The following is a 25,953-nucleotide window of genomic DNA, read 5'->3' as shown; positions in this document are numbered from 1 at the left end:
ACATAGTGAAACCCCGTCTCTACTAAAAATACAAAAAAAAAAAAAAAATTAGCCGGGTGTGATGGCATGCACCTGTAGTCCCAGCTACTTGGGAGGCTGAGGCAGGAGAATTGCTTGAGCCCAGGAAGCAGAAGTTGCAATGAGCCAAGACCACACCATTGCACTCCAGCCTGGGTGACAGAGTGAGATTTCATCTCAAAAAAAAAAAAAAAAAGAAAAGAAAAGGGGCAGGGGGGCAGGATTGCCTAAGCTTTTTTATAGGTTAATGGAGTGATTGTGGATGCAAGTAAAGGGAGAATAGTTGATAAGTCAAATTTCAAAGATGATGGGGGGACTGGGGTCACAAGTCTGGCTGCTAACGAGGGAAGATACATTGCTACTGCCTTTTTATAAAGTAATGTGAAAATATTGAAATTTTAAATATGTATATTCTTAAATATGCATAAAATTTTAAATTGCCTTCTACCTGGGCAATTTCACTAATATGATTCTGTCCCACAGAAAAACTCATGCAAATGTCCAAGGATATTCATTATAATATTAGTTGCAATAGAAAAAAATGGAGAACCCAAGTGTCCTTCAATAGACAAATGTTTAAGTAAATTATGGTAAACCTCTTCTACAGAACACTGTGCAATTATTAGAAACAATGAGCAAAATGTGTATGTACTAAAATGGAATGAAGCTCAAAATATCCCTCCACTGCATTGTGAGTTCCACTGTGGCAGGGACCATATCTGCTTTCTCATCCTTGTATTTCTCATCCTTGTATATCCATGCCCTGGCATAGAGCTTGACCCACAGTTAGTAAGTGTTCAATAAATACTTATTGGATGAAACAGAATGTTGAGTTTTTAAAATATGTTGCAGAATAGCATGTATAACATGATTCACATTTGTTTTATAGACACATATTTAAAACATTTATATATATAAAACATTATATAATATATACTATATATACTGGATAAACGTGACACATATATGTAAACATTCTGGAAGAATACCCAGCAAATTAAAATGATTATCTTTATAAAGTAGGATTGGATGGGAAGTCATTCTTTTCATTAATTATGTATTATTAAATGTTTACAAATATGAATTTCATTCATAATTTCAATCTATCAATAAAATATATAAAATCACTGAAGAAAAGGGAAAAAGAGTGCAGCAGGATAAGTTAGCCTTTGCAAGAGTCATGTGCCCTCTTCCTGAAAGAGAGGAGTGAATGACAGAGAAGATATAGAAAGAAGTCAAAACTAGGGAACCAAAGCATGTGCCTCAGTAAAGCAGAAGCCAGGGTCGTCCATGAGAATAAGGGTAGTGGTGAAGGACTGACATCTGAGGAAGACTGAGAAGGTTCAGAACATGACCTCTGTTTTACATCCAGGGAGACTTTGAAGACCTTTCAGTCCAACCACCCACTTTACAGAAGAGGATGTTAAAGGACTTGCCAAACAACACAATTTGTGAGTGACAGTGCCAGTCCAGTACAACAGCTTCTAAAAATATGCAAAAATAAAATTCAAAACAGATGAATAGATGGATTGTCAGGCATTTGTGAGGACCCTGATAAGATTAAAACCAAGGAACAGTGGCATCAAGTCCATATTATTCCATGGCATTCTGTGGCAATGCCAGGCAGCTTATGAATGAGAGCAGAAGCAGGAAAAGGGAGTGGGGAGTAGACAAGATGGTGAGACGGCCTGGTGGTGAGTCCTGGGAGGTGAAAAGTGTTTCATAATAATAAATGACAGAATGAGAAGCTGAAACTTGTCAGCTAATGAGAAAAATTCCGAGCTTAGGAAAATGGCAGCAAACTGAGAGGCTGGTTGTTACACTGATGACCAACAGAGTGGCTGTCGAAGTGACTGACTGACTCAAACGATAGGCCACTGGCTTGCCCCACTTTCATCCAAAGCATCATAGCTTTGCTAATGTTACGATTAGGTAAGCGGATGGAAGTGTTGCCTCAATTGTAAAAGCAGTACCCATTGGCTTATTTAAACACAAAATCAAAATGTCTGCTAATTCCCAGGATCCTGGGGGTGGACTTTGACCTACCATTTTGAGTAGGTTTTATTAGCAGCTCAGCCCTTCATTAAGGCAGTGGCTGATAAAGGCTAAAACATCCTGCTAGTTGTTTATGGAATAGAGGTTCAGTCATTCACCAGCCTTATTCCAGCTGCCCATCAGACACACTGTTGATATTGGGCCTTCTGCCTAAAACCAGCTGGCTATTCCCAGACTGTTTCAGATGTCCAGCCATGATGCAGTAATGGAATTGCCAGGGTGGAGGGTGGATCTCAGCTTTTGGTATTGTACACCATCCAAGGAAGGATCAGAGGCAACTGTTTAAGTTATTAAAAGGGCTGGGAGTGGGGAGACGGAAGGCACAGACAATGTTCCTCTGATCTCCGTGTGATTGCTTTGTGTTTTAACGCTCCTGGCTTGTGGTTTTTTGTTTATTTTTAAATTTCTTTTCTTGTTGTGGGTTTATCCTCATGACTGTGTCACACGTAGACCAGAAGGGCTGGGTTTGCCTGTGTCCTACTTGGGACATAGATGCTACTCAAAACTGCTTAATGATCTGGGTTTCATAGCTATTTCACAGGGATAAATAAGAACATTTCCCAGGAAAGATTGGGTTCTACTTAGTCTATGTCATAGATTACATAAAATCAACGAATAAGCAAGGAATCTACAGCTAAAATTACATACATACTCATCTTTCATGTTCCTCAGCATCCTGCAACAAGCAGGTGCTTCCTATCCTACACAGTTCAGCCAGGCTTGTGTCTACACTTGGCCTCGGATTTGTGGAGTTCACGTACATTTTGTCATAGTTCTCCCTTTTGCTTTTTACCATTTGTAATTATGTTAGGTTGGTGCAAACGTAACTGCAGCTTTTGCCATTACTTTCAATGGCAAAAACAGCAATTACTTTTGCACCAACTTAATACATTTATGGTCTTTGCAAATAGCAAGAATAACATTATTCACAGCTAAGAATAATAGAGGTTAAATACAGAGAATAAAATTCAACTTCATTGAAACACTTGTTACTCAATAAATATTTTTTTTAATGACCCTGCAGGTGAACTGATGGCTGAGAGAAACTACCCTGTTCTGCTGGTAGAGTCACAAGTTCCTGTTTCAGTGTCCTGTGTAGTTTGTCTGGTCTTTTTCCATCTGTGCCACTACATGATTTGATGGTCCATTGTCCTAGGAAGCACACACCACAATGCCAGTGGAGGGCTATATCATAGAGGAGTGAATCAGGGACAGGAGACGTATTTCCTAATTCTTTTCCTTTTGTGGTCTCAAGCAGCATTATCTCTTTTCTGGCCTACAGTTCTGAATCTGGCAGAGTTTAAAGTAATAACTCATATTTCTCTTCCTTTTGTTGCATTTAATTTGTTACATGAACTGTCCACAGGCTTTTTTTTGGCACCTAAAATATAGCTTTGGGCACAAATTACCAGACCCTGGGTTTAATGATTTCAGCAGGTAATGCCATGGAATAGTCCTCTATGTGTTGCTTTCTAAACCATCCATCTGCTCTTGGCCATGGCCAGAACAGTCAGTGTCTGGGGATAGGTGCTTTCCTAGAACACCAGGGCTTTCAAGCTGAATGGGACCCCAGGCTCATCTTGTCTCACTTTTCATTTTCATACAGTAGGGAAAGTGAAAGCCAAGGAGCTTAAGAAACTAGCTCAAGACTGTGGCTCACAAGAGGCAGCCCTGGGATGAGAATACCAGGCTTCCAGGCCCCAGTCCAGAACCTTTTCTCCTCCGTGTGCTCTGTCCCATGCCCTCGATGGAACTGTTCTTCATCACTCATCTTAACACCAGATTAAAAATTGCACCAGCCCTTTCCCAAAGGCTATCCAGCTGAATTAAGCACAGAAATGCCACGGGCCCATTTTTAGTAGCTGGCTGGAGGAAATGCTCATTTCAAGGGCTTTGATACATAAGCATATTCACCGGGAAGGTCTCTTCCCTACAAGCCTGAGCCATGGCAAGCCCAATTTTTAAATTCTCTGTGCTCCGACATCTTAGTTAATAAAGACAGAGAAAACAAGCCTTCACTTTTCTTCAGTTATTTAAAGGTGAAATGTGCCTCCTTCCAATCATATGATCCCTCTCTCCCTCTAGCCCACAATCAACTTCTTGTCATTGGTGTTCTTGTTTTCTAATAATTATTAATTTAAGAATGACAATACATGAATTCTTCCTCAAAATCTGAGGGACAGAAATTTTGAACGCTGCTGTCTTTGTGTTTTTGCTGCTCAGCTGTTACTTAAGTTGGGTTGTAAAGTTTAAAATGTCAAAGGTTGATAACTCCAGGAGCCAGGAGGAATGGGAAGAAATCGCATCAGCCTGGGAGCCTGAAGATCAGTCACTGGGTCATTTTCCACTGCTCACCCATGACTCTGTTTCTCATCTTCAAGTTGGATAATTATGCTCACCTCACAGAGGTGTCGGGAGAATTATTTGAGACAATGTCGTGATAGTAGTCTGCATACTCAAAATGATGAAAAATTAAAACCAATGTAAAATGCCGTAATTCGAAAAACCTTTAGTAATTATAGAATCTGAATCTGAGTGCCTGACAATGCCAGAGAGAAAACTGTCCTCCAAATTACGGTCCAGTCTCCTAGAAAAGCCTATTCATTTTTAGGCACTTATTCCTAGGGAGTTTTACTACGTCTGAGCCTACAAATGAAATTCAAATACAGAACTGAGTCCATTAAGGACAGAGAACTCATACTAAAATCACTATGGACTGAAAGAGCCAAGCAATTAAGGACAGAGTAGCTGAAGCTGTGAATTATCTGGATGGTGCTAAGAATTGAGATAGGACCTGTAGCCAAGGGCTAGATGTTGTTTTCGGCCCCTAATGAGACTGTCATCCTGTGGCAGCCTGGTTAGCAGCCTCTGAGTAACCTTAACAAATATTACACACCACGTTGATAATAATGCGTCTATAATTGTTGTTATACCTTCTGAATATTAAAACAACTGAAAGAAAACAAGAATACTTATGCATTATGCTACAGGTAACAGAAAATTCTATTAATTTGATAGTTATCAACCTACCTCTCTGTCCTCTAGTTTTCTCCAGAACAAATTAGACATCTAACTAAGTGTTAATATTAGTAGTAGTAACAACAATAATAGCAGCTAAAGTTTACTAAGCATTCTCTATGTGCCAGGCATTATTCTGGGCAATCTTCATACATGACCTTATTTTACACTCACAAAAACTCTAGGAGATAGATACAGTTCCCTTTTTACAGATGCGGCAGCTGAGGTTTTGAGAATGAAATAATTTCTCAAGTTCACAGAGCTGATAAGTTGGAGAATTGAAGGCTATAAAAACAAACTACAATACACAGGTTCACGGTCTGAATCCATAGGCTGAGTTTTTAACATCTAACTTATCTTTTAATAAATGTCTACAGATTGATGAATTGTGGAAAATCAAGATAATCTCTATATTAGTTTTGCTTTCCTGAGGACTTCCTCTAAAAGACATTTCTGTTCAACAAGCCACCTCCTATTTCTCCCTGATTCACTCATCACAATCTCTTCCAAAATCATATGTTTCTCAAATCCCTACTGTTCTTGTATCAGTTAGAAACCTTTTTGTTCTAACAGAAAATCTAACTCAACTTGGCAATAAAGGGTATGTTTGGGCTTGTGAAATTGGAAAGTTCAGATTCCACAGCTAAATATCATCTTCTGGGACCCATTTTCTCTTCTCCTTCCACTCTGCCTTCTATGGAGTCAGTTTCTGCTAAACCTGGCTTCCCCTGGGACTGTCAACAACTCTAAGGGCAACAAAGTCTGTCTTCCACATAAAAAGGAAAAAAAAGCTGTCCACCTTTGGAAGCTCTCTCCAAAGAATGAGAACTTCTCTTTCCAGAAGACCCCTGCACTCATAAGGGCTTCCGCTGTGTTGCCCCCTCCTACTTCCTGCCCCCTCAAAAAAAAAAAACAAAAGAGGAAGAAGCTATCTCATAGGAATTGCTGTCAGGCAATACCTTCCTCTGGCAGAGGAGCCAGCCTGTGGCTTGGCAGATGCCACACAGTGTGTGTCGGTTGGGAAACACCCATATCAAGCATTGCCTTCTTTCCTGGCCTATCCTTCCATTGGCTGATTCCATTCAAGCTAAAATTCTTGTCGGTTTCAAGGAAATAGTAGTTTTACAAAATTAGATGTCTGCATTACACCTGGATTAACTCAGGGATGGGACGTTGTGTTCGTGGACAGTGACAGTTCATAAATGTTATTCTTTGTCCCCGCTTGAGGCCTACATTATTACTGCAGCAATCCCCCAGCTGGACCAGCCTCCCGTCTCTCTCCACTACAGTGTAACCTCCACATGGTTATCCGATGAACGCTTCTTAACTCTCTGGTGATCTTCTCTCTTTCTTCTAGCAGCAAACTATAAAATAATCAGGCCATACCTACCTATTCTATATTACCTCCCATTATTCACCCAAACCAGCTTTGTGCAGCGCTCAGCCATCTATCAACTTGCCTTTGCCTGAACATGAATGTGTTTTTCCATTCCTACACCTGAGCCTATGCTGTTCCATTTGCCAGAAATTCCTTTCCTCATGCACCTTCCCCACCCATCTTCCCACATCTAATTCCTATACATAGAGATCCTGCTCAATTTTTTTTTTTTTAACAGGGTCTCCTCTGTCTCCCAGGCTGGAGTACGGCTTACTGTAGTCTTGACCTCCTGGGCTCAAGCAATCCTCCCACCTCAGCCTCTTGAGTAGCTGGGACCACAGGCTAATTAAAAATTGCCACCACATCCAGCTAACTTTTGTGTTTTTTATAGAGACAGAGTTTCACTATGTTGCCCAGGCTAGTCTTCAACTCCTGACCTCAAGCAATCTGCCTGCCTCGGCCTCCCAAAGTGTTGGGATTACAGACATGAGCCACCCACTGCACCTGGCCCCAGTTCAAATCTTTAATCCCTTCTCTTCTCATGGAGTTCAAAGGGATCCCTTCCTGCTCTCTCTCCCAAAGGCAATGGACTTTTGCCCATCTTGAGCACTAGGTGATTTGAATTGTAGGTAATGGAGTTCATGCTACAAATCTTTCTTACTAGACTACAAGGATGTCCTATAGTTTTATCTACAGTTCCTTGCACGTAATAGATCCCAGAAAAAAAAGTATGCCTTACATATTATGGATATATAATGTTTAAAATAAGTATGGATATATAATGTTTAAAAGTAAGTATCTTTAAGTAAGGAATACAATAAGGAATTCTTAGTAAGAATATGATCTGAGTTGGATTTCAAAAAGAAGCCTTTTTTTTTTTTTTTTTGAGGTGGAGTCTCACTCTGTCACTCAGGCTGGAGTGCAATGGCACAGTCTCAGCTCACTTCAGCCTCTGCCTCCTGGGTTCAAGTGATTCTCCTGCCTCAGCCTCCCGAGTAGCTGGGACTACAGGCACATACCACCATACCCGGCTAATTTTTTTGTATTTTTAGTAGAGATGGGGTTTCGCTATGTTAGCCAGGCTAGTCTCGAAGTCCTGACCTCATGATCCCCCCACCTTGGCCTCCCAAAGTGCTGGGATTACAGGAGTGAGCCACCGCACACGGCCTCAAAAAAGTCTTGTTCAAAACTAAATTTTTCACATTTCCATTACCCTGACCTGCTCTTCCCATAGACCTTCACATTCTCTTAATGGCAAATTCATCATTCCAGCCTGCTCAGGACAAAACATGTACATCAGCCTGGATTTCTTTCTTACTCTCATTCCCCATATCCAGCAAATCCCATTGATTTCACATTCACAATATCAAGAATTTAACTACTTTTCATACATAATGCCAGCATCCTAACCCAAGTCATCATCATGGCTCAACTGTATTATTGCAATAGCCTTTAAATAGCCTCCCTGCCTCTTTCCTTACCTCTTTCCCTACAATCTACTCCCCACATCACAGACAGAATAAGTCAGATCATGTCACTTCTCTGCACAAGACCCTCCAAATTCTTCCCCACTCACTCAGGGAAGAAGCCAAAATCTTTGTGCATAATGATCCCAAAGGTCCTACATAATCATCCTCCCCACAGCCCCTACATTTCTGACTTTATCTCCAGCTACGTTTTACTTCCATCACTTCATTCCAGTCTCTTCCTCAATGAGAGAAACACCTTCTTCCTTTCTATTACTCAGTTCCTGTTTCTTCTCTCTGCCCTGCTATTCTACATTAATAGCTGCCTAGATTGCCCCCTCATATCCCAGATTCTGCTCAGATATTGTCTTGTCAGTGAGGCCTCCGTGATGACCCAATTTTTTTTAATTTTTTTTTTTTAGACCTGGTCTTGCTCTGTCACCCAGGCTGTAGTTCAGTGGTGCCATCTCAGCTTACTGCAACCTCCACCTCCCAGGTTCAAGAGATTCTTGTGTCTCAGCCTCCTGAGTAGCTGGGATTATAGGTGTGTGCCACCATGCCTGGCTAATTTTTGTATTTTTAGTAGAGACCAGGTTTTGCCATGTTGGCCAAGCTGGTCTCGAACTCCTGACCTCAAGTGATCCACCCACCTCAGCCTCCCAAAGTGCTGGGAACACAGGTGTGAGCCGCTGCACCTGGCCCTGATGACCCAGTTTAAAATACTTTCATCCCACTTTTCTCAGCTTACATGCTCTACCACCCCCACCCCCGCTCTGCTCTATTTTTCTCCAAAGTATTTACCATGTGACCTACTATACATTTCTCTTGTCTGATTGTTTATTCTTTAGCTGTCTTCCACCTTTCTTCAGTTAGATGTAAACTCCATGAAGGCAGGAATTTTTGTCTGATTTCTTCTTTGCTATGGAGCCTAGAAAAATGCAGCTTGCAAAGTAGACATTTGAAAAATATTTGTTGAATGAATGGATGGTGAATGGATGTTGAATGGATGGTGAATGGATGTTGAATGAATAGATGGTGACTTTAACATCTTATTTCGATTATTAAATACTCAAGGAATAAGGGATGTGGTGGACTGTGATATAGGAATCTTTCTCCTAAAAGTCTGAGTCTACGCTTGGCATTTAAAGCCAGATCAGTCTCACTTGTAGAAGGAGAAAGAACTATATATCAATTTCAAATCATAAGACACTGTGAAAATTTGAAGCACTACTATGGTTGTGCCCTCCCTACTTCCAAAGTTTCTTCCGAAGTCAGTTGATATTCTAAAGTGAGCATGTCCAGCATGCATTTTCCATTATAGAGCTTTTGAGTTAAAATCTCACAGACTAGTTTCTGAAGCTGCTCACACAGAGCAGGTTAGAACAGATTTTAACACTTCATTCTGTGTATCTTCCCACCATGCTGACAGCAATCCTGATCTTAATGGACAGTTCCTTTGTGGTACTGGGAGTGGGGGTGGATGTATGGACACAAAAGTCAGTTTCTTAGGCCTCCTTTTTTAAAAGTTGTTCCCTTCTTCTTCTTCATTATATCATTTCATTAACAGGTCCCAGGAGCTCCTATGTTATATTGATCTCATCAACTGAGCTAATTGATGTTGACACCTGCTGTTCTCTATTGAATACATTACCGGGAGCATCTACCACTTTCCTTTAGCGCTGATGAAGTAATTATCCTATCAGACCTAAAGGAATGGCCACAGCAGAGGCTGGTCAATAATCCTTGTTAGGACCATGCTCTCATCTGTTTGTTTCACTCTCCATCAGGCCAATCCACTCATTGCTACTATCATCCCCAAATGCTTCCTGAGTCCCCAGTTCATGAATATAGGCCCTGCCCTTGGGGTTAACAGAGCTTGCATGAGAAGTAAGGGCTTTCCCAGCCTCCTAACTGGTCTCTTAGCACTGTCCTCAATTCCAGGCCCCATCCACACCAGGAGGTCTTCCCAAAATTCAAATCTGAACACTGCAAGCTATTCATGGTAACATACTGGAGTTACATTGACATGGAGAAAAAGTTGAAATATATTATGTATGGTTGGATTCATTTTTGCAAAAAAAAAATAGATGGAATAGACAAAATGAATACGTACAAAACATATATATAATATAAATAAAATATATAAAATATAAAAATAGATGGGATACATTAATATAGATGTCACAGAAGTCTGAAGGTATTTACACCAAAGCATTTTCAGTGTTGTAAGTTATTGCCCCAGAATAGTATGATTTCTGGTAACTATTATTTCCACCTTTTGTGATACATGTAATTTCTTTTCCTTTATTTCTTTCTTTTTTTTTTTTTTTTTTTTTTTTGAGACGGAGTCTCGCTCTGTCGCTCAGGCTGGAGTGCAGTGGCATGATCTTGGCTCACTGCAGCCTCCACATCCCAGGTTCAAGCGATTCTCCTGCCTCAGCCTCGCTGAGTAGCTGGGACTATAGGTGCATGCCACCACGCCCAGCTAATTTTTGTATAAAATTTTAAATGTGCCAGATAAAGTAATTATAGTAAACTTAAAAATTACATATATTAGAAAATTAGCTGGGCATGGTGGTGTGTGCCTGTAATCCCAGATACTTGGGAGGCTGAGGCAGGAGAATCACTAGAACCTAGGAGGCAGAGGCTACAGTGAGCTGAGATTGCGCCAGGCAACAGAGCAAGACTCTGTCTCAAAATAAAAAAAAAAGTTAATGCAAATATGATCATGTCATTCCTACGCTTAAATTTATTCACCTAAAAAACAGTGAAGACAATTTTATGGTAAGATCAGTCAGAGATGCAAGCACCAGCTCTCCCCTACCCTGTACCCTAACTGGTACCCAGTGGTGGGAATGAAACATTTAAGAGGGACAGTGTCTCTTTTTCTGCTGATTCTCCTCTCAGATGGAGATTCTCTTTTATGAATGACTTTGGTGGAAGTTCAGGCTGTTTGAGTTGCAACAGCACAGCAAGGGTGCTAGGAGAGGGATGGAGGCCTTTTAAAAGTTGTTCTTTCTCCTATCAGTTTTATTGGGTTCTTGTTCAGGGTGTAAATACTAAGACTAACAGCTCCCAGTGTTCAGATTTGCAATGGGGAAGTATCCTTTGTTACTTACTGGGCCTGGATTGGTGGGCAATGCTGAGAGAGCAGTAGGAGGCTGGGGAAGTTCTTTCTTTTCCTGCAGGCTCTGTGGGCCTGACAGCAGGGACGGTACCCTGTGAACGGTGGGGGGGCTCAGAGAGCATCTAGAAATCATATGGCTTTCCCACCCTCCCACGGCATCATGTTCCCTGATGTGTCTGTTTCTCTGGTTTATTTTATTTTAGTTTTTTAAGATAAGGTCTCACTCTGTCACCCAGGCTGTAGTACAGTGGTGCGATCTCACAGCGGCCTTGACTTCCCAGGTTCAGGTGATCCTCCCACCTCAGTCTCTCGTGTAGCTGGGACTACAGACACATAGCACCATGCCTGGCCAATACTTGGGGGTTTTGTTTTTTGTTTTTTTGGTTTTTGTTTTTGTAGATATGGGGTTTCACCATGTTGCCCAAGCTGGTCTCAAACTTCTGGGCTCAGGTGATCCGCCCACCTAAGCCTCCCAAAATACTAGAATTACAGGCATGAGCCACCGTGCCCAGACTTGTCTGTCCTTCTGCATCTGCACTTCACTCCTGGAGCACCATCCTTCCCCTTCTCCCATCAGTTCAGACTCAGCCCGGTTGCCCTCTTCTTCTCAAGCCTCCCTGACTTCCCCTGGGTAAAAGACTTGTTTGATATATTTTATCAGAAGCCTTTCTGCACTTCCTCTTTGAAGTGCATCTGGGTAAAAGGCTTGTTCGATATATTTTATCAGAAGCATTTCTGCACTTTCTCTTTGAACTCCTGTTAATCATTGCATTCCTTACAGAGTCCCACCAGACTCTTAAAAAACTCCTTGACAGTCAGCTGGGCATGGTGGCTCACGCCTATAATCCCAGCACTTTGGGAGGCAGAGGCAAGAGGATCACCTGAGGTTAGGAGTTCGAGCCTAGCCTCTGGACAACATGGTGAAACCCTGTTTCTAATAAAAAACGCAAAATTTAGCCGGGTGTGGTGGCATGCGCCTGTAATCCCAGCTACTCGGGAAACTGAGGCAGGAGAATCTCTTGAGCCTGGGAGGTGGAGGTTGCAGTGAGCCTAGATTGTGCCACTGCACTCCAGCCTGGGCAAGAGTGAGACTCTGTCTCAAAACAAATAAATAAATAAATAAATAAATATTTTTTTAAAACCCTTGACAGAATAATGTTTTTAGCATTTTATCCTCAGCATCTAAACCTGGTGTACTGAGCTATTTAATAAATGATGATTAAATAAATAATATATGAATAGATGGATGGATGAAAGAATGAATGATGAAGAATGCTGATAGCATATACTAAAAGCCAAATGAGTCTATGACTGCAGAGGAAGCATAGATAGCATATACTATTCATGTCCTGGGCAAAAGCCTGAGAAAACTAATAGAAGAAACAACAAGTTTTTTGTTTTTTGTTTTGAAATGGAGTCTCACTCTTGTTGCCCAGGCTGGAGCACAATGGCTGGACCTCAGCTCACCGCAACCTCCGCCTCTTGGGTTCCAGCAATTCTCCTGCCTCAGCCTCCCGAGTAGCTGGGATTACAGGCATGCACCACCTCACCTGGCTAATTTCGTATTTTTAGTAGAGATGGGATTTCTCCATGTTTGTCAGGCTGGTCTCGAACTCCCGACCTCAGGTGATCCGCCTGCCTAGGTCTCCCAGAGTGCTGAGATTACAGGCATGAGCCACCATGCCCAGCCAGGAAGAACAACTTTTAAACCCTATTCACCTCCTAGCACTCTTGCTGCTGCTGCTCCTCACAGAGCCTGAACGTCCACCAGAGTCGTTCATAGAAGGGAATCTTGGTCTGAGAGGACAGCAGGATCAGCAGAAAAAAAGAGACGCCATCTTACACTTTCTGGTCCTGCTACTTGAGTGCCAGTTAGAGACCTCATGGTGGGGGATAGCTCAGTTCATACTTGCTTCTCTGACTCATCTCATCACAAAATTATTGTCACTAGTACACAGTCCCCACAACAATCCTCTGTCTAGTTATGTCAAGATTAGCACCTACAAGTTCAAAATAGCATCTGACGTGACTTTCTATTTACAGAAGGGCACATGGGATGTGTTAATAACACCCTCCTTAGGGCTTTGGATGCTGAGGACAGGTCTTACAGCCAAGCACCGAAGGGGTAGGCAGCCCTGATATTTATCTGCTGATTACCGCACTAGGGCCCTCAAAAGGGAATTCCAGAAGCTTCTTTTGATAAAACCTCAAAACCATCAGATCTGCTGCTGCCAGAACCAAAAATAGCTCGGCCTAGTTGGGAAAGTGTTGGTCTGGGAGTTGGATGGTGTGGGGGCCCTCGTTTTGTACTAACCGGCTTAGTGTCCTTGTAGGCACTGTGAGCGTCTCTGAATGTCCGTGCTGTCTTCTATGCATTGTGGATGATGGAGCAGCACCCCTTTCATCACAGGGTAGACAGGTGTCCCAAAAACAATGACAGCCATGAAAGGACTGGGTGAACACCAAGCCCCAATCCCAGGAGGGAGAGAAAGGGAGAGCCAAGAAAGCAGCCGCACTGGAAATGCTTCCCAGTTGTCCTTGTGGCAGGAATAAAATCCTCCTACACTCAGGCGTTTGGTGGTCGGGGAGTGGCCCTTTGGTGAGGAGGTAACTCACCAAAGTTTTCTGCTGCCTTCTAACTTGCTGTAAATTAGTCAGCCGTGCTTTCTCCTCGTCTGCTTGACCTATGACTCTGTGGCCCGTGACTGCCTCATTCATGGTTAATGCAAGGAAGGGCCCAGTAGCAGCCAGAAATGTGAATGGCTATTCTCAAACATGGGAGGTTACCTACACCAGGATAAATAAAATGGTTGCCTTTCCTCTTTTAGAATAGTCATTTTGTTCTTCTTTAAGATTTGAAAATATAGTAAGGCAGGTCCCAGAATAACATTGTTTCTTTCAATGTTGCTTTGTCATAATATTGGTGAGAAAAAGAAAAAAAAAAATCAATTCCTGGCTGGAGCCACTGTCTGTCTGGAATTTGCAAGTTCTCCCACGTGGGTTTTCTTCAGGTACTCCAGTTTCCTCCCACATCTCAAAGATGTACTCGTTCCTTGGTACGTCTGCATGGTTCCAGTCTTAGTGAGTGTGGCTGTGTGTGTGTGAGCATGTCCGGCAATGGAATGGCCTTCTGTCCAAGGTCCCCAGCTTGAACTCTGAGCTGCCAGTATGGGCTCCAGCCACCCAACACTCTGAGTTGGAAAAAGGTTGGAAAATGATTGAATAATGAACAAAAATTATTATCAAATAAAAATTCATGAAGTCTACAATAATCATACAGGCATAAGACAATAAACGATGCTGCATGGAAGCGTCCAGCAAGCCCATCATATTTGTTGTTGGGTTTTTTTGAGTCGCATGGTGGTAGGAGGTGCTTCTTAACAATTTTTGCTTTAAAACATTTATTCCTTGCTTTAACCCACCACCACTATGACTGCTGTCACTCACTGATTCACCAAACATTGGGTAAATAATTCTCTCACTTGTTTTTATTAACCTTCCTGAAATGTATGTACAGCTCACATTTATTTTCATATTTACCATTAGAAGCATTTTGGTCTTTCTTTAGAAGTTTGGTGATGTTTTTGTGACCAGAACTATGTCACAGGAATTTAAATACATCTTATTTATGTCAATTAGCCTAAGGTAAAATTGGCTTCATTATATATTGTTTGGCTTAAAGTCGCAGTTTCCAAGAACATATAGATAATGTTAAATGAGGGCTTACTGTATAATTAAATAGTATTTATTGAGCTCTGACTACGTGCTAGTCTGTGTTAATGTTTATTTATATTCTTTCATTTACTACCCATAATAATTCAGTGAAAATGTTACCAAAAAGGGGTTTCAATCCAGACCCCAAGAGAAGGTTCTTGGATCTCACGCAACAAAAAATTCCAGGCGAGTCCATAGAGTTAAGTAAAGCCAAGTCTATTAAGAAGGTAAAGGAATAAAAGAATGGCTACTCCACAGGCAGAGCGGCCTTAAGGGTTGCTGATTGCCTATCTGTATGGTTATTTCTTGATTATATGCTAAACAGGGTGTGGATTATTCATGAGTTTCCCGGGAAAGGAGTCGGCAATTTCTGGGAACCTAAGGGTTCCTCCCTTTTTTAGATGATATAGGGTAACTCCCTGATGTTGCCATGGCATTTATAAGCTGTCATGGTGCTGGTGGGAGTGTATTTTAGCATGCTAGTGCAATATAATTCACGTATAATGAGCAGTGAGTCCGACCAAGGTCACCACCTTGGTTTTGGTGGGATTTGACTGCCTACTTTACCGCATGCTGTTTTATCAGCAAGGTCTTTGTGACCTGTATCTTATGCTGATCTCCTGTCTCATCCAGTGAGTTAGAATGCCTAACCTCCTCCAAACGCAGCCCAGTAGGTCTCAGTCTTATTTTACCGAGCCCCTATTCAAGATGGAATTGCTCTAGTTGAAATGCCTATGACAAAAAGGCATCATTATGCCCATTTTACAGGGAAGGAAACTTTCAGAGGGACTAAGTTACATGCCAAGCTCCCAAAACTACTACATGCAGACCCAGGATTTGAACCCTGTTTTATTTTATACAAATCCCATCCCCCTGCATATTATGCCATTTTGTCTCAAAAATAATAATAGTACCCGCAGAAAGAAGATGAAGAGGAAGAGCTGGGAGCACATATTTAACCAAAAATAAGAAGTCCATAGGTCTTGGACGAATACACTCCTACCAGCACTGGGCGGGCAGACAGAAGAGGGCCCAGATTCAATTAAAAGTGTGTGATTAATTGGCAGCTAGTAAAGAACAAGATGAAATCCTTCAGAAAACAAATATATGAGTTTTGGTGTGCTGAAGAGATCTGTATCTGAAGTCAGAATATTTAATATACATCATATATAATTAATATTATTATTATTTAATGTTCTTTTAAAGGGAGAGTGGGTCAGTATAATTGAGCATAATCTGTTTTGTCTCAGAGTCTGGCTATCTTTTTTCCCAAGATCAGTCTCTCAACTAAACCAAACATGTTTTTAACTTCTCCCACTTAATTTAGTAGGTTAACAAGTCTATGTAAAAGAAGAGTATCATAATTTAGCTTAATAGTTCCTTGCAATAGTATTTTAATATTTTCAAATCAAAATATCACTTTGAAACCTATAAGAATTATTTTTGCTTCCTTTGGCTTTGGTTCTTTTGTATCATACAATTTTATCATTTAAAATCAAAGATCTTACCATCAGATTTACCTGGGCTATAGTAGCAATTTTACCACTTACCCATGGCCAAATGTGTATGACAATCCCTACTTCATGAGATTATCATAAAGATGAAATTAAATGAGACAATTTTTTTTTTTGAGCTGGAGTCTTGCTCTGTCGCCCAGGCTGGAGTCGGTGGTAAAATCTCGGCTCACTGCAACCTCTACCTCCCAGGTTCAAGCAATTCTCCTGCCTCAGCCTCTCGAGTAGCTGGGACTACAGGCACCTCCCACCATGCCTGGCTAAATTTTGTATTTTTAGTAGAGACGGGGTTTCACCATATTGGCCAGGCTGGTATCGAACTCCTGACCTCATGATCCACCCACCTTGGCCTCCCAAAGTGCTGAGATTACAGGCATGAGCCACCACGCCCAGCCCTAAATGAGATAATTTATGTGATTTTTTTTGCACATGGGAGGCGCTCAAAAAATAGAAGTGACCATTTCTTTCACCTCTGAATTCATACTCTTTATTTTGAAGTTGCAGTGTCATGTATACAGATGTAAAAGAGAGCTTTGGAATCAGTGAGGCCCGAATCCAAACCCCATCTCTGCTTTCCACCAGCTGTGCGACCTTGGGCAAATGTCCTAGTCTGTCTGAACCTCACTTTCTTCTTCTATAAAAGGAAAATAATGGTACTACTTTGCAGGAATGCTGTGAGGTTTACAAATAGCACATGCCAAGTATCTGGCACATGTTAGGTGCAAAATAAATGGTTTTGCTTACACTTAGATAAAATGACTTTTGTTCTATGAAATGGAGCTAATGATTAGGTTTTATGGAAAGGCTTTATTTATTTATTTTATGATTAGGTTATATTAAAATGCTTTATTTCACCTGGAAGCTTACCTGGGTGTCATTTTATGGTTGTCTCATCTGACCATTTTTAAACCGTGGTTGGATCTGGTGGAAATGTTTAGAGCTCCTTATGAAGCCAATGTAAACAAAGGTACCTATCAGCTGTTGCAGACACTATCCCATCCACAGGGGCACCCCTGACATAGCTGTAGCCCAACTTCACCCTGAAGTCTTGGAAAGGTTACATGATTCAGACAGATGTAGTAGGCATGAGATTACAGGCCAAGAGGAAGAGGCCGGGGCTGTGGGCAGTATATTTGACAGGCTCATACACTGCAAGCCTTGTTCCGGGCCCCTTACAAAGCACCTCTTTAGGATGAAAACAAGATGGTCTTTGTAAATAAAAGTTCATGCATTTGGGTAATGAAGTCATTTTCCAGCGCTGCAGTGAAAGATATTCTTCTCCCAAGCCCTCTGGGTGAGGACTGGAAGGAGGAAGAGGGGTGGCCAGTGAATCTGAAGAGAAGATATTAGCACAAAGGGTGCAACAGTCTATCCCCCAGGAAAAACCCGAGAAACCTTGCTCAAGAAAGTGGGCACCCTGACCCTCTGCCTTCAGAGATCATCTACCTCTGGTTCCTGCCCCTGGAATCCCTTTTCCACCCACTTTCCTGCAGACTAGCGGGGGCCACATAAAATATCGATGTAAATATAGATAAGACATCCGGTACCTTGACTACATAAATAAGAGTGGTGAGGAAGCGGTCACAAAAGCTGAATATTCTTCTGGAGCCCTTGGAGGGGCTCCAAACTGAGAGGGGAGGGAAGGCCGCAGGGAAAGGCGGACCTCAGTGTCTGAAAAGCCAGCTTAGAGTGGGAGGGCCTGGGAGTGGAAGGTAAAAAGGGAGTGGTGAGAATGAATGTGAGAAGGAAGCCAGGACAGCGCAGTCCCCAGTCCCGAACGGCCAGGGAGAGGAGGTGGCCTGGCGCTGGCGGGGCTCACCCCAATCCGTCTGCCTTTTGATGCCGGACTGTAAGCTCCGTCCATCTGTAGGTTCTTGAGCCAGAACCTCTGGGGGAAGGAGAAAAAGTCAAAGAGGGAGAGGGAGAGGGAGAGAGAGGGAGAGAAGGGGAGAGAGAGAGAGGGAGAGAGAGTCGGGGACTCTCCCTTACTCTCGCACTTTCCCTTTTTTGCCTAAGCTGCTGGTTGCGCTGCCACCTCCGGATACTGCACACGGAGAGGAGGGAAAATAAGCGAGGCACCGCCGCACCACGCGGGAGACCTACGGAGACCCGCGGCGCCCGAGCCCTGGAAGAGCCCTGCTGGATGTCAGCGGAGAGATGGCTTTGAGCTCAGCCTGGCGTTCGGTCCTGCCTCTGTGGCTCCTCTGGAGCGCTGCCTGCTCCCGCGCCGCGTCCGGGGACGACAACGCTTTTCCTTTTGACATTGAAGGGAGCTCAGCGGTTGGCAGGCAAGACCCGCCTGAGACGAGCGAGCCCCGCGTGGCTCTGGGACGCCTGTCGCCTGCGGCCGAGGTACAGTGTCCCTGACATTGCCACCCTGCTGGGGCACCTGCGCCCCCGCGGGCTGTGCCACACTCGTCCTTCTCTCTCTCTCCGCCTCTTTCCTCTCCCCATTGCCTTGAGAGTTTCACCTGGGCTAGGTCGGTTCGGAAACTTGAAATAAAGAGTTTTCTTTTGTAAGTTACATTTGGATGTTGAGAGTTGAAAGCTGAGGCTTCAGAATGTGTCTGCTCAAAGGGGTGAGAGTGCGTGTGTTGGTGCTCTGAGTTCATCTGCTAGACTCTCACTGGGGACTGCAGCAGCACATCGGAGACTTCTGCCACTTGCGTGTCCCAGTAGTCATTTTGTCAAGCCACGACACTTAACGTGTGTGCCCTGTCACTGGCTTCCTGCTCCTCTGTGCTGTTAGGACAGTGGGAACACTACTGCAGGACCTTTTTGTCTCATGTTAGACAAGAAGTCTTCTGCAGCAGGGAAGGTGAGGGGGTGAGTGAGAGTGGCTGGTCATGAAAGGAGCTGTTAGGCAACTGCTGAGAGGGTATCTTAAATAGAAACGAGCCATTCTATTCCAGAAACAAGATGTTTCCATTAAAATCAAGCCTCAGGATATGCTATTGATAATATGTTTATTCAAAGAGCTGCTGTTTGAATACCTTACAATAGCTTTTAAGTTGGAAACAAAACCAGAATGTAGAGATCTGGTAAAGGAGAATGAATCCAGAACAAGTGATTTAAGAGCCCCTGAATTGAAACAGACAACAGCATGTCCATTGCATGAGAGATGCTAAGAGGGAGGAAAATGAAGTCACCTAAGTTCATGGGAAAGGAAGGAGCAATTGACCTAGCAAAACAAACACCACACTCTATAGCTATGGTTACAGCAACTGTACAACTAAAACAGTTATGTGGATTGACACCATTTCTAACATCACTGATGCATGGATTATTGCTATGAATTCTGTTGTTAGTACAATTATAGTTATTAATTATTGATGATTAAAAATAAGGTGCATGAACATGGTCCTTCTTCAGAGTAAGCCCTACCCACATTGCCCCAAAAAAGACAGAGAGTGGACAGGGTCAGAATATGCCAACCTCTCACTGTGGTATAAAACGTAGCCGCCATGAAAAAGAGGGAGCATGGCTTCTGGTCAACTTCATACCCAGAAACTTGGGGAGAAGCCAGACCAGGAGGGACTTCATGCAATGGGAAGGCTTTGCTTCTCTACAGGCTTGGAATTAACCCCAGGGAAGCATTATCTCCACCTGTTGCTTTGAGCACGGAAAGTCCCTGAATGAAATGCTTAATATTACTTAAGAGTAAAATTGGCAGATAAATTGCAGGACACTCAAATGTGAATTTCAGGTAAATAATGAATGAATTTTTATCACATCCCAAATACTGCAGAGGACATATTTATACTAAAATTTGTTTTCATTGTTCATCTGAAATTCAAATTTATCCGGGCATCCTGTATTTGTATTTGTTAGGTCTAAAGAGACAAGCCATATACAACTGTTTTTTGTAACTCTCATCCCACAAAAAAAATTAGGAAAGTGATTTTTTGAGTTTTAGAGAACCTTAAAATTAATGTTGAGACCCTAGGAAATTTCTTATGTGCTCGTATGTTTGGTGAAATAATAGGAAGGCAGCACAGCAAAGTGTTTCAGATTGCAGGTTTTCAGTCTGATGGTCCCAAGTTGAAATTTCAAGCTCTTTGACCTTGGGCAAGTTACAGATCCCCAGACTGCAGATAAACTGATACTGACAGAATTTATTGATGCCTACTTCATACCTCATACTGTTATTGTAATGAAATTAGATAAAATAGGTGCTTAGCATAGTGCTTGACATAGTATAAATGCTTTATATATGCCAAGAGTTGTTATAATTGTTACTATAAAAAATGCGGATGATCAGATTAAAAGAAACCCTTATTTGAGAATATTCCTTAGAACCTTATGTTTATGGTTTTCTTTTACTTAATGTTATTATATCTGTTTATCTGTATTCTTCCAACCGGAAAAAAAAGTCACGTAGTGAATTAAATTTCTAATAATGTCAGAGTCTAATAGGTTCAGAATGCCAGTGGAGGCCTTCAGTTTTGAAAAACAGAAAGAAGATATTAGTCATTCCAGGAAGGTCAAAGTATATGGTGTAGAAAGGGTGAGATTGAGGTAATTATGTTCCCACTGCATAGTTTCACATAATGCCTCCAGTTAGCCTGCGGTCCCATGGCGATCCCAACGCCCCACCATTAGGTTTCCCATGCTCTTTATAGCAGTAAGCAGACCTTAAACCAAATACATTCCGGAGACTTAATAACATGGTACAAACACTTTACTGGGTTGGCTCAGGATTTGTGTATATATGGAGAGAGAAAGAGAACACGGACACATTATTCGTGGGAGAGGTTCAATGTGTGGATGGGAAGATATTCTAAAAATACATTCTCTTTACTTGGATTTATATGAATGGTTATTCTGCAATTCTCCTTCAGAGAGAAGGAAGAAAAATATTAAGGCAAGCATGGAGCAGTGGGAGGTGCTTGGCTGAAGGCCTTCCTGAGGTTCTCCTAAGCTCCTCAATAGCCCAGCTTGTGGACTCTCCATCCCTGAGTACTTGGCCCAAGACACAAACTCTGGCATGCTGTATTGCTCCATGTGAGCTGGGGAACAAATACATGAAATATGCACAGAATAAAAAGATAGAGATTGTTGGCTGACCAAAAAGGAAGTCTCCTCTTTTCCTTGTAAAACAAGCCAAAGCTTCCCCCCAGATGCAAAGTATTTGAAAAGAAGAGCACCTGTGGGTAACTCCTTACTAGTTGTGGGGAGGATTTTCCCACCTTTGCTTCTTGACACTTAATCTACTGAGTCCATTATTGCTGAGTTTATGGTGAGAACCATGATTCTCAACAGGTGATTCTCAAAAGGGAAGACTGGGCAGTTTCAATAACGATAATCAGTATTCTAATATTTCACATTAAGGAAAAGAAAGTCTATTCATTCCACCATACACACTATAGCAAGAAAAACTAGGCCAAAGTCTTCTTCACCAATATAGATATGGTAGATATGGAAAAGAACTGGTGTAGGGGCAGGAATGAAGATGGGAACACCCCCACAAGAAGCCAGTAACAGAATGTCCTTGGGAAGAGTGAGATTCTTGTCCATCAAAAAGAAGTAGGAACTAAACAAGGTCAAGAACATGAGGTTGGAGGTTACACTGTGTGGCTGGAGAGAAGCCACACAGAGACTGAGAAATTGAGAAGGCAAGGACACTGCTGACAGGGCAAGGTGGAAGGTGGTGGAGGGGGTGACGGTGCTATTACTGGCTTTCACAGATAAATGAGAGAATAAGGGATACAACTGACAACACTGAGTTGTCACTGAGTTGCCCCTCAGAGGGGAAAAGAGGAATTTCTCTCCTAGAAACCTCAGTTTTGCTATTGTTGTCATTATTGTTGTGTTAACTTCACTCCAAGAAGATCAGCGCCCATGAACATACCCTACACTGGAAAAACTGACTTGCTAAAAAAGAAACTCTATAAAGCAGACTAACTCTGAGGGACTTTTCCTCTTGACTCTTTTCCTTGTTGATACGTGACCCCGTGTCCCAACACATTGTTAGGGTCCTGCCATTAAAAGATTGCAGAATGTGTTTAATAAAAACATTTTAGATCTCTTTAACCATCTGCTTTCTTTTTTCTTATCTTGGTCACTTGCTTTGAAAAAGGTCCCATGAGATCACACTAAGACCTCCAGTTGCTAGCCTGGGTTATCACTCTGCATTGCTGTTCCAACAATTCAATTAGGTAATCTGAACCCCTTACATGCAGTCATTATTTCATTCATTTATTCACCCAACAAGCTGGTTTGGAGCCTTACCTGGAAAGAGCAATAAAATAGGCACAAGGAGGAATAGAAAGAAGGTATAGTCTCATCTTTGCCCTCAGGGGTGAGCAATTGAAGAGAGAAAAAAAATAAGTGGCCATTATATACAGAACAATGTACTAACATTCTATAAGAGTGGCTACAAGGTAAGTGCCATGGAGATAATGTGAAAAAAGTATTATTCCTGTGCTAGACCAGTAGGACACAAAACTTACTTTCCAAACACCAAAATAGGCTTCAAAAACCTTATTTTAGAGGAACTGGAATATAGCAGTGGTGGTAATAGCAATAACAGTATGGCTCGTAGCTGACACTCTTTGAGTACTTACCACATGCCGATACTGACGTAAACACTTCCCATGAGTAATTTCCAGTAACTTTCATGACAAATCAATGTGATTGGTATCGTTATTATCTCATTTGATACACATAGAAACTGAGGCACAGAGCATTTGCCCACGCCCCTACTTGTAAGTGGCACAGCTAGGAAGGAGTTTATAAAAGCAGTTCAACTGTGCAAAAGTAGCTAGGAAGAGGTGATTAGATAAATATAAATATATATAGGAATACTTCTAGTCAAAGTTTTGGGAATTCCTTTTTTTTTTTTTTTTGAAACGGAGTCTTGCTCTACTGCCTGGCTGGAGTGCAGTGGCTTGATCTCAGTTCACTGCAACCCCTAACTCCTGGGTTCAAGCGATTCCCCTGCCTCAGCCTCCCAAGTAGCTAGGATTACAGGCACATGCCACCACGCCCAACTAATTTTTCATATTTTAGTAGAGACAGGGTTTCACCATGTTGGCCAAGATAGTCTCTATCACCTGACCTTGTGATCCACCCGCCTCGGCCTCCCAAAGTGCTGGGATTACAGGCGTGAGCCACCGCACCCTGCCGGGAATTTCTTAAAATGAAGAAATATAAAATGCAATTTAAAGACCATTTTTGCAGTGCTTGTTAGATGAGTAGCATAAGTTACAAAAAGTTGAGATAACTTCCCTTCCCCATCTAGTCTAATAACTACTTTTTAAAACTACTCACGTAAGAAAGAAAAAAACTAATACTTGTTGACTTCTACTATGTCCCATCAACCTCCATGAATTATCTGAATACTAAATAGTGAAAATTACACCCATTTTACAGATGAGTTCATTGACATTTAAAAGTGGTAAGTACCTTAACCAAATTTTCATATTCCTTTGTCTGCTTTCTGTATACCAGAGAGTCTCCCTGATAGAGCACTTTTTTTTCAACTATAGAGTCTTCTTATCCTATTTTCTCTTTATAATGATATTCTAGGGTGTGTCCTCCATGTGATGCTACAGTCTATCTTAAAAGCTATTGATTTAGATTAATAAGTAGGAAATTCATAACAGTATTACCTATGGAATACCTGGTCTATGTTATGGAATTTATTATAACATTGCTAAAAAATAAAGAATTCCATTCCCTAGTGTTCCAGAGTTCTCTGATTTAACCAGAGGAAATCTTTTCTTTTAACATGATAAAATAAAAATAACAGAAACTTTGCCATTTGAACTTTTTTTTTTTTTTGAGACAGAGTCTCCCTCTGTCACCCAGGCTGGAGTACAGTGGTTCTATCTTGGCTCGTTGCAACCTCTGCCTCCCGGATTCAAGCAATTCTCCTGCCTCAGCCTCCCAAGTAGCTGGGACTACAGGCATGAGCCACTGCACCTGGCCATTTGAACTATTTTTAAGGGCACAGTTCAGTGGCATTGACTATATTCATGTTGTTATAAAACCATCACCATCAATCTCCAGAACTTTTTCATTTTCCCAAACTGAAACCCATTAAACAATAACTTCCAATTAACTCCTTCCTCCAGCCCCTGGCAACCACAATTCTACTTTGTCTCTATGAATTTAACTACTCTAAATACCCCATATACATAATCATGCAGTACTTATCCTTTTGTGCCTGGCTTATTTCATTTAGCATAATGTCTTTGAGGCTCACCCATGTTGTAGCATGTGTCAGAATTGCATTCCTTTTTAAAACTGAATAATACTCTGTTTATATGTACACTATGTTTTGTCCATTCATTTTGTTGATGGACATTTGGGTTGTTTCTACCTTTTGGCTACTGTGAGTAATGCTGCTATGAATATTGCTGTACAAGCCTCTGTTTGAGTTCTTGCTTTCAGTTTTTTGGGGGTGTATACCTAGAAGTGGAATTGCTGGATCATATGATACAGAGAAAGTTTTAAGACTTGGAATCTTATAGGGGCCAGGTAAAAAGAACTGAATGAATCTAGCTCAGTAAAGAAACGCATCCTGTGAGTGGTGGGCCTCAATAACAGGAAATGGAAGAATCCCTCTTACAGAGTGGCAGCCACCTCTCAGCATTGCCAGGTCTTCTGGTTTTGTTTTGTTTTTGTGTCTTTTTCAAAAGAAGACAGAATTTGGATTCATAAGTGAAATTGCTGACTCAAATTTTTTTAATGCCCTGTAGGCTGAGTACATCTGAGGGCCAGATTCAGCCCAAAGATCATTTATTTGCAGCCTCTGCTTTACAGTATTTTGAAGTTCACCTTTCGTTACAGGCAGAATATGGGCTTACAACCAGACAGATGCACTGTGAATCCAGCTCCACAACTTTCTGGCTGTTTGACTTTGGGCAAGTTGGACCATCTTTTAGATACTCAGTTCCTTTGATTGTAAAATAAATAGAAATACACCTGCCTTGCAAAATTCTTGTTAAATTTAAATGAAATAATATATGTAAGCTGCCCAACACAAAGTTAGCCCTCATTTCTCTCAGTCTGTCCCTCCTTCCTTTCCCTCATTTTTCCACTCTCTGCCTCTATCTTCAGGTAAAGCTTTATACTATCTTGTTAAAAGTATTTTGTTATCAAACTCTTTACTTATTCCATAAATTCGAGTACTTTTAACTTTTGCTTAAAATTTGCTGATTATCCAACATTGGAGAAGAAGGCTGTCATTTAGTTTTTATAATCATTGTGTCTTTTATGGTTCTTTAAACAGCCTTTCCCCAGCAATAGGAGGATCTGAGCAGTTAAGAGAAATGAATGCTAAATTCCTAGAAAAGCTAAAGAAAAAAGCCAACAGCATCTGGGCACGGTGGCTCATGCCTGTAATCCCAACACTTTGGGAGGCCAAGACGGGTGGATCACAAAGTCAGGAGTTCAAGACCAGCCTGGCCAAGGTGGTGAAACCCTGCCTCTACTAAAAATACAAAAAAATTAGCTGGACATGGTGGCAGGTGCCTGTAATCCCAGCTACTTGGGAGGCTGAAGCAGAGAATTCCTTGAACTTGGGAGGCGGAGGTTGCAGTGAGCGGAGATCATGCCACTGCACTCCAGCCTGGGCAACAGAGCGAGACTCTATCTCAAAAAAAAAAAAAAACAGCTTTGATACGACAAGGACGATACCTTTTTTCCTCTCATAAT

The 25,953-nt window shown here is 41.8% G+C and overlaps 1 protein-coding gene and 1 long non-coding RNA gene across 7 annotated transcripts in view; one reads left to right on the top strand and one right to left on the bottom strand.

Annotated features, from left to right (window-relative positions):
• The window catches only part of LAMA4 (laminin subunit alpha 4), a 194,119-nt gene that overhangs the window by 24,855 nt on the left and 143,311 nt on the right, over positions 1–25,953 (top strand). For 2 of the 6 annotated variants that reach the window (XM_054558045.2, XM_054558041.2), the window contains exons 1-2: positions 17,846–18,139; positions 18,307–18,642. In XM_054558045.2, coding sequence (XP_054414020.2) covers positions 18,448–18,642 — 195 coding nt within the window. In that variant the 5' untranslated portion in view covers positions 17,846–18,139; positions 18,307–18,447. Of the gene's footprint in view, positions 1–17,663; positions 17,812–17,845; positions 18,157–18,306; positions 18,643–25,953 lie in introns of those variants that run through there. The other 4 variants (XM_054558043.2, XM_054558044.2, XM_054558042.2 and 1 more) reach the window with 4 other exon arrangements.
• LOC129060031 (uncharacterized) overlaps positions 1–25,953 on the bottom strand; it is a 68,386-nt gene that overhangs the window by 32,425 nt on the left and 10,008 nt on the right. The window lies entirely within an intron of this gene.

This window comes from Pongo abelii, chromosome 5 (genome assembly GCF_028885655.2).
Source record: "Pongo abelii isolate AG06213 chromosome 5, NHGRI_mPonAbe1-v2.0_pri, whole genome shotgun sequence".
Classification (NCBI taxonomy): domain Eukaryota; kingdom Metazoa; phylum Chordata; class Mammalia; order Primates; family Hominidae; genus Pongo; species Pongo abelii.
The sequence above is the reverse complement of the archived record's forward strand: the minus strand, read 5'-3'. Positions and strand labels throughout refer to the sequence as shown.